Here is a 9,346-nt window from a genome sequence, read left to right as displayed (position 1 = left end):
GCCTCGTAGCCACGCTTGTCTCTCGCCTTTTCCGGCCCTTGGCAGGGAATGGGGAGGACGGAGAGACCTGTGGGGTGCTGGCTGCTGGCGCGGTGTCTGCTCGCCCCAGGCGCTGCCTCTGCAAGGCTGGGGGGCGTGGGGAGCGGGGTGGGCAAGAGTCAGCAGAGGTGCGGTGGCAGGTCTTCGTGTGGGCCCCCGGAGTAGCAGGGAACCCTGACAAGTAAGTGGGGTTTCCTGTGGCAGGTCAGTGTCCAGCACAAACTACTTGAGTTTGTTCCAAAAAGCTGTTTCGTTGTTCACTTTGGCTTAAAAGTGCTTTCCCAAGGTGCTTGTGATGGGCACGAAAGCAGAAGTAGTTTTTACTCTGTGGGTTGTCAAGTGTAGATGTCCAAACTGTGGTGGCCCTTGTACCATGGAGGAGCTTTGGGAGCAGAGAACTTCCTGGGCTTGGTATGAACCTTCTCAACTGTGTGATGGCTCTCTTTGTTATTTTTCTTTACCAGATTGAAAGATGATGATAGTGGAGACCATGACCAGAATGAGGAAAATAACACACAGAAAGACAGTGAGAAGGAAAAGAATGATCGTGAGAAACCACAGAGTACTACCAAGAGGAAGGTATGGTGCTGGCATCTCACTCCTCTGCCAGGGCATGGTGTGGCAGTGCTGGGAGTCAATCCTCAGTTTAGGGATAAGGAAAATATGTCTTGGAGGGCTGTGGTCTCAGTGCATTGTTACTGCTGCAGTGAAGACACAGGGACTATGTTTGATTTCAGTAATTTGATGGCACTTTTGGAGGTCTCTCATCTGAGGGGTGAATGCTCCCTTCACTAACATAGCTGGTGCCCTGCCAGGCTTTGAAATGGAAATGAGAAATAAAGCTTTATTTTAATCCAAAAACAAATTTGGAAGAGGGCAGGGGGAAAGGACTCCTGTCTGACAGGACAGTAGTGGCTTAAAGGTGGTTTGGCAGGCAGTGTTTGTGACACTGTTGAAATAACTTTTAAGATGTGTTCCTGTGTGTAGTGCAGCCTGGTGAAGAAGGCATAAGGCAAATATCTCCCCTGGTTTGGTTTTTTTTTTCATCTTGTTTAGGAAACAATCCTTGTTTAGGATGCCTCCTTTGCTCTGTCTGTAGTAATGCAACCCTTGTAAACTTGCCATAGTCAAGAGGAAAGTAGAGATTTAAGCCCTGATAACTCCTGTAACAATATGAAATAGTACAAGATAAGGGCTTTGATTGGGGTTTTCTCTGTAAATTTTGACTGCTGGTTAATGAGCTCTCATTAGCCTCTTTTGTGCTCATTAGGAGTATTTTTAATCAGAAATCAGTGTTTTGGAAATTGCAAAGTGATCACTGCCCATTGCTGGTGATGGGCTCTGCCAAAGCTGACATAAAAAGTTCTTAGATTAATCTTCCCAGAGCACTGGGGTGTTGGTTGCTTAAGGCAGTTGGTGTCACCAAAGAGTTTTAATTGCATTTGAATCATGATTCATTTTAAGTGGGGTTATCCTTCCCAGAGGAGGAAAGTGGCTTTTTATTTTTTCCCTTAATTTGAAAAAGTTAAAGGTCTCACATTTCCCTTTTAGTTTGTCTTTTTTTTCCCCTTTGAGACAGGCACAGGACTAAAAAGAATTCAGTCACGATGGCTTGAATGGTTGCTTTTCTGTGCTGTAAATGCAATTTTGCCCACTGGCCTCTTTAGAGGAGCATGCTGGGGTAACCAAGGCTTTGTGTTTGCAGGCTGTGGTGCCGGGGCCAGCCGAGCACCCCTTGCAGTACAATTACACCTTCTGGTACTCGCGGCGCACGCCCGGGCGGCCCACCAGCTCCCAGAGCTACGAGCAGAACATCAAACAGATCGGCACCTTCGCCTCCGTGAGTACCCTGCTGTCCCCTGCTGCGAGAAAAACTCTCTAAAATCAGGGAAAATTCGGGGAGCTAGAAAGAAAGTTAGGCTTAGTACGCCCTGGGAAATGTTAGGCCTTGTGTTTGCTACATCATATGAAAGTGCACCTGTGTAGTCAGATGGAATCAATGTATACAATAGAACAATGTTTAATAATTAATATGTAAGTTGTATAATGATAGAATATAAAACGTGTTCAGCTCGAAACTATTTTGGGGTCAGATTTGGGTCTGTGTACCCCTGACACCCAGAGCTCTTCAATAAAAACACCTGCAAATAATCATTCTGTGATTATGTGCTCCTGAACACTAACGCTGTCACTCACACAGCCTGCTCCTCCTGGCCTGCTCCCTGTGTGCTGACTCTGTCCTGGTGGCAGTGAGTGATTTGCCAAGGCAAATGAGCTCTTGAATTTCAGCTGGAGATGTGTCTTTAGCACTTTTCCTCTAGCCTGTGCTAGACCTATGTGCATGGTACTAGTTGGTATGATAATAGAAAAAAAAAAAAAAAAGAGCAGCCATGTAGTTAATTTATGGCTGGAGCAAGAGAAGAAAGGAACAGCTTTTCTGTTCCATTTCTGTGTTGTCCCTCACACACTTCTCTCCACCCACATTCCCAGCACAAAGACTGTGTTTGGAATAAGCATCTAGCATGCTGCATTTGCCAACAGCTGGTGGCCTGTTGTCTGTCTCTAAGTGATAGACAAGGTGCAGTTTGATGTTGCAGTCAAGTTCATTGGAAGGCAAATTGCTCTTCCTTTCTCCTCCCACTCTGTGGTTGCTTGTTCCTGGAATAAACTTGAGCATGCCCTGCACAGGCTGTGTTGGGTTTTTGCATGGTGCTGGCAGAGTAAACCTGCCCTCAAGAGCCCAAGATATGTAAGCAGAATGAGTCCCCATTACTTGTTCTAGAGGCCAGGAAGTCTGTTGGCTGTTTTCTTCCTTTTTCTTCTAAGTCTGGTGTTTGCCCAGTTTTTTCAGGGTCTCTTATAAATGTTAATTTTGCCCACCAGTACATATACTCTGTAATATGATGATTTATAAAAGCAGCCCTTTATTCCTTCTGGAGGCTGCATAAAAATATGCCTGTCTGAGAGCTGGGTTGTGTTACTGTATCCACACGGGATAAGGGTGGGAAGAAGAGCCTGTTGCTGTGGGTAGTTACTGCTCCTATTAGCCTCTGTGAACAAGTACTTTCAGGTCAGGGGATGAAAAATGTGGCTGCCACTTGATGTTCTGGCAATAACTTTTCAGTCTGATAAATCAGTGTAGACTTAGCATTGATTTTTAGCTCCTTAGAGGAAGAACATCTTGTTGAGTATTCTGTTGCCTGCTCTTTGCTACAGAGAATTTGTTGCCATGGTTGGCTACAGTTCTGTTAGGATGGAGAGAGACTGGCCAGCATATTTGATAATGTGTTTGGGACCAAATTCTATTTAAGGAGATGGAAGAGCAAACTTCAGAAAGAATTGTCTAGCTGAGTCTGTGTTCAGATTTATTCCTGGCTTTTCAGTGGAAAGCTCTAAAAGCTGTGAAATGTGAACCACTAGAGGGCACGTTCCTCCACTATGGGAGTGTGATTTCCCCACGGATGTTTGGACATGACTGATAAAAATAGATTGCTTCTGACCCCTCCTCAGTCTTGGTTCATAATTTTATTGGCTATAAAAGCAAGTTCCAGCTTGGATGGCAGAGGTCACAGATTGGAGTGGAATTCCAAGTGCTGACCAAGTCATTAAGGTCTCTGGTAAGGTGCTTGGGGTGATGTCTGCCCCCTCCAGCTGCACTGCTGGTCTGCTTAATAGCTATTGTCTTACTGAGTAGAGTCTTCTTAAAATATGGAAATTCCACTTCCACTGCCTTGTTTCGTTTTAAAGATCCATCCTCTCTCAAATCCTTTCTTACCCAGAGATTCTCAAAAGATAAATATAATACTTTTAAGAACTATAAAAAATAAATCCCTTGCCTTACAGTCAGATTGTCTCAAGCAGACACAGGGGTGCCAGGATGGAACTGGTTGAAGTGAAGTGGTCCAAGTGTACCATGGCAGACTGTAAAAGGAAGTAAGAGGTATTTAAATACAAACTCTGAATAGTGCCTTCTGATCTTAAACTAGCACCAGAACGTATATTTTGTCTTAAAATCTGCATACCGTAAAATTAAATTTTTAAAAACCAGTCTTATTTGAAGGCTTCTGCAGTTTCCATGGTCACAGAGAGCAGTGGTTATGCAGAGTAAAGAGGCTTGGCTGTAACTGATGCCTTTGACACATAGCCAGTGATTGAAAGTTTGGGCAGTAGGAGTTAAAAGATATGTTTGGAACTGTTCTCCAGAGCAGCTGTTACGTTAGCACAGATTTCTTCAGACAAACACTGAGTGACTTTAGAGGCACCCATTGAATGTTTCAGGTGGTCACCTGGTAATGGAGCCAGTCAGAAACAGGCACCCAGGCTCTGACACTACATTTGCCTTTTGTGTTGCCTAATCAACACCCTGGTGACAGGGAGTAGAGCAGAAGAGGGGAGAACTGGTGTAAAAATGGCAGCCTGTTTCTATAGAAATCCTGACTGTGACCAGTTTGAGCAGCCTCACTGTGTGGTTGGTGTTGTTGCAGGTGGAACAGTTCTGGCGGTTTTACAGTCACATGGTACGTCCTGGGGACCTGACAGGCCACAGTGACTTCCATCTTTTCAAAGAGGGCATCAAACCCATGTGGGAGGTGAGTTGGAGCTCTCATTTCTACCTTGATTTTTCCCACAATATTTTGGAGGGAACCTTCTACAGTATAGGGACTCTTGTCATTAAATGGCACTCCATTAGATTTTCTTGGGTGAAATCCTTTTGTCTGGGTTTCCTGTAAGCTTGCCCTCAGAACTCTGTCCATGTAACCTGACTGTCCTGCTCCCAGAGAGGGAAGATGGGGAAGTTGCTGGCTGCACCCCCACAAAGGTTGCTGACTTGCCATTGCCAATGGAGGGGGCACCCCATAGCTGCCTCCAGTGACAGCAGTGCAGGGCTTTCCTCTGGAAGGACTGGACCTCTCCAACAAAGCTTATAAAAACCAACCCTCCTTTTTCAGTCAGGGAGGTGCGTATGGTTAAAAGCCTGCACACAGAGCTGGAGAAACAACTTTGCCTTTTATTTACTATTAGCTTTTTTGTTTGTTTTGGTTGGGTTCTGTTGCTTTGGTTTGGTTTTGTTCCAGGGCACTTTAGTTTGCTTCTATTTCTGTCCAAATCTGTTACAAGAAATTTTAAAAGAATCTTTGCCCAGCAAATCATTCTCCCAGTTCCTGGCCTGCTTCCAGCAATGACCAATAGCATTCACAGTATGAGTATTTTATGTGTTTCTCTGAAGTACCTAATTATACTGCTTGGTCTTGAGAAATTTATATGTGACCCTCATTAGCAATTATTTTAAGCAAGGTATTTTATAGCCAGTTACTGCAAATACTATGTATATAAAATGTTTAACCCTCTTTGCACTTCTGGTGAGCAAGTTCCTCAGACAATGTGTCGACCAGAGAGTCCCCAAGTTAATGATACCAGAATTTCTATAAAGCATTTCCCAGTAGACATTTTAAGATGGAGGTGGAGAGATTCTTTGGTATTTTTACTTCTGGCCCTACTTCCTTCTTATATTTCTAGAAGAGGACCTGAGATCTCCCTTCTGGCCTTCCATTGCTGCATGCTTTGTAGGGCTTTGTTTATGCTTCTTTCTCTTCCAAACCAATCCTTCGTTACTGTCATTCTTATAGGTACATATGTGACTGTGTGTAGCTCTGATCTTTTTCTGCATCCGTCTGTGCCTTTTCTGGTAAAGTCAGAAGCACTAAGCATAATAATCCCTGGTGATTTACTGGGCTGCAGATCATTATTATTCTGGTGAAGGAAAATCAAATGCTTGACTGAACCGAAGCTTGTTTAACCTGAAAGAAAACTAACAACAATCATAAAGCACATGATACAGCATCTGCCTCCCAATCACTGCTCTCTCTCTAGCTTTGAGCATGCTTAAGCCACCTTTGAGATATTTTTAGCAATATCACTCTCTTCTGATGCCCATTAGTCATTGTGAAAACTTTGAAGAGTTAAACCCAGCTCCCAGGCTGTGATGTTCACAACTTGGAAAACAAGGGTAGTTAACAGAAAGCAGTTTGCTTCTCACAGGATTCTGCCATATTCATAGAACTTATGTTGATTTGGATGGCTCCTGTCATGCTTTGAGGTTTGTCTGGAGCTGCCACCTTGCCCTTTCAGTCCAGCACATACCTGAAAAGTAAGAGTCAGGTGAATGCTGCTGTTATGCTGACACTTCCACATTTCCTCAGGATTGCTTTGTTAGCACTTGCTGTCTCTGAGAGAGCATACAAATGTTTAGTTTTATCTGAGCCCTAGAGAAGCTTTAAGGCTAAAATGAAATTAACTTTATTTCATTAAGAAGGGTTGGGCTACCTTGCCTGGCATCTTCAAGGTGTGTCCCAGCTTGGCAGAGGGGATTGCTGGGGATTTGGAGAGGGATGTCCTGTTTTGTGCAGTCCCCTCTGAGTCATTCTTTGTTCTCTGTTTCTGTCCTAGACCTGTCTTCCCTTACCCTTCCTAACTGCCACCTCTTTGACTTGTTCCTACCTCTCTGTCTTCAGCTTTGGATGGAATTTGTTCCCCTCTCACCTTGTAAGATTTCCCAGCTACAGTGTTGTACCAGAGAATGCCACAGTGTTCTGCACAGAGGAGGAGCTGCTCTTTGACATAGCTGTGCGTTCTGGGAAGCAGGGGAGGCTGGAGCAGTTTCCAGCTCTTTGTCAGCTTCAAGATACAGAATCACAATATTGAGGTGACAGACTGGGTGCTTAGCATTAAATTTTTCTTTTACTTTCTCCCCTCATTTTGGTTGTTTCCCTGGATCACCACAGTCTGGAGCAAACTTTCTGCTGTATGATGTGTGATAATGTCAGAGAACAGGGTGATCCTTTCTGTGTTAGCACAACTTGTGAGCCCATTCCTGGAAATGTGGAAGGAAAATGTTTATCAATTTTTTGCTTGCTTTTAAAGTACCATTTTGCAAACTCTTTACTGGCCTTCCATGCTCTATGATGAGGGGTTCTGCTGTTTTACAGGGATCTTGTCTTACAGTAGAACTACATAGACGGGGGATTAGACAAATGGTGACTCTGTCTCAATTTTAGGAGTACTTTTAAAGTCCTTGCCTCTGGATCTGTTTGTGCAAATTGGTAGGCTGGTTTTAGTCTTTGCTAGTGGGATCAAAACACTAGAACTCAAGTCATCAGAGCATAGAACTTGGTCTGGAAGGCTGAGGACCATTGTTTCAAGTACTTAGTATTCAAAGTAAGTGGTTTTCCTCTGTCTCTGCTTATATGGGGGAGAAGTGAAATAAAATGCTTTTGCTTGAAAACACCTTCCTTGCCACACCTAATCAATATCTGCTCCTGTTTGTGGCTCTGCTGTCTTTTGGGTAGCAGAAAAATAGCTAGGAGAAAACAAATCAATTTATTTCCCCTCCTCCTAGGATGATGCCAACAAAAATGGTGGTAAATGGATTATCCGTCTGCGGAAGGGCTTAGCATCGCGGTGCTGGGAGAATCTTATTCTGGCCATGTTGGGAGAGCAGTTCATGGTGGGGGAAGAAATCTGTGGGGCCGTTGTCTCTGTCCGATTCCAGGTGAGTGCTTTTGAGAACTGTGCTTCCATGTGGCAAGGCTGCAGAAAGTGCCCTACGCTCACCCCTCCCTCCCTCCCTCCCTTGCCGTTCCTCAGGAGGACATCATCTCCATATGGAACAAGACAGCCAGCGACCAGGCCACGACAGCCCGGATACGCGACACATTACGAAGAGTGCTCAACCTACCTCCCAACACCATCATGGAATACAAAACCCACACTGACAGCATCAAGTACGTGTGCTGGCCCGGGGGGTGCTGCAGGGTGCATGTGTGCTCGAACAGCTCGGGGCACTGCACGGGCCTTGGCAGAAATGCTCGTGTGCGTTAGGGCTGCTCCTGCAAACTGGAGTGCAAACAGCAGCGTTTGTTGCCAGCGCGCTTTGAAAGCCAAATTCCTGTGTTGTTGTCGTGGGTGTTTGGTTCTATGAGCAAAACCTTTTTCTTTTTTAAATGTGTGATCCAGGGTTGTTTTAACAATCCACCCAGCCTGTCACTTGGGTGATGGGCGGCCCAGGGTGGGACTGTGGCTCGATGTATTCAAAGACAAGATTGCAGTGGGGGCAGTCAAATAATTTGAATAAAGAGAGATTCTGGGGAATAAAGTGCGGAAGCTAACAGGGATTTATAGTGCCATTAGACTTATAAATGGTCTTGGGAAAGTGCTGTGTGAATTTACAGTGCTGTACAAATGATTTCTAATCATAATAAACGTCATATATTAAGTCTTCCAGGCCCTGGTGACAGAGGCTCTTTTACAAGACTAGAAGATCATGGTACACAGAGAGCACAGCTGTATTTTTAAATAAATGTATTATAGCTTACCATATCAGGCCATTCAGGGTGACTTTTATTTCCCACAAAGTGACGAAAAATTGCAAATATAGGTATTAGTTAGAGGTGAGTAATATGTTGTTTTTCTTTTTTTCTTAAGTGTATTGTAAACTAATAGGTCATAACTGATTAAACTATAAACTGATTAGGTCATATTGGTTAAATTAATACTTGAAAAGGTGCACACAGAAAAATAAGTGAAATGAGTACGACACTGGTGGGCAGACAGCTTTCTAATCTTGCTTGTAATGAAGGTGCAAGTATCTTTCATGACTTTCTTTCATCATGCTGGCTTGTTCCACATAATTATGCTGTCATCAGTCTGCTGTCAGACAGTTTGATGGGATCCATCCTGGTTCTAGCAGACAGCTGGCTTCCAATTTTGAGTGTGGGGCACTAGTAATTATACAGAAATCTCATTGAAACTGCCTGTAAGCATTTAGTGTTCCATGTGGCCTTCCCTCCTGTGTGCTTGGGAAAGAGAAGGGAAAAAGATGATTTCTTCTGTGATTTTGCCACTAACGTTTCTCGTGCGCTTTTTGCCAGGAGAGGGCACTATGGACTCTGTCCATGCAGGGAAATAGCAACGTGCTCATGTGGACACACAGCAGAGTATTTTACTCCTGTTCAGCAGCAGCAGCAGACTGCAGGCTGTGGTGATGCGGCTTTGTGGTGAGAGCAGGGAGGCGTTTGACTTTTCTCAGTCTCTGTAGTAAAAGCTGTGTGTGGAGCCAGCAGTCCTAAGCTGTGGTGGTGGTTCATGTAGCAAGTGTAGAATGGGAGTGATGTGGTCTTTCCCTTGTGAGCTATCACCACCAACACTTCCTAGCACAGAGAATGCTGCTATAGCAGTGTTTGTTTTTGCTCTGGTAGTGTAAGGCCTTGAGTGATGGTGCAGCCAGTAGTGTGGCCTCATTTTCCTACAC

At 44.4% G+C, this 9,346-nt stretch overlaps 1 protein-coding gene across 2 annotated transcripts in view; it reads left to right on the top strand.

Moving 5' to 3' along the window:
• EIF4E2 (eukaryotic translation initiation factor 4E family member 2) overlaps positions 1–9,346 on the top strand; it is an 18,714-nt gene that overhangs the window by 508 nt on the left and 8,860 nt on the right. For both annotated transcript variants that reach the window (XM_031055514.1, XM_031055513.1), the window contains exons 2-6: positions 504–618; positions 1,745–1,879; positions 4,524–4,628; positions 7,436–7,588; positions 7,684–7,820. In XM_031055514.1, the coding sequence (XP_030911374.1) occupies positions 504–618; positions 1,745–1,879; positions 4,524–4,628; positions 7,436–7,588; positions 7,684–7,820 (645 nt within the window). The remainder of the gene's footprint in view (positions 1–503; positions 619–1,744; positions 1,880–4,523; positions 4,629–7,435; positions 7,589–7,683; positions 7,821–9,346) is intronic.

The sequence above is a fragment of the Geospiza fortis genome, unplaced genomic scaffold (genome assembly GCF_000277835.1).
Source record: "Geospiza fortis unplaced genomic scaffold, GeoFor_1.0 scaffold172, whole genome shotgun sequence".
In the NCBI taxonomy this organism is placed as follows: domain Eukaryota; kingdom Metazoa; phylum Chordata; class Aves; order Passeriformes; family Thraupidae; genus Geospiza; species Geospiza fortis.
This window is presented reverse-complemented; position numbering and strand designations above follow the sequence as displayed.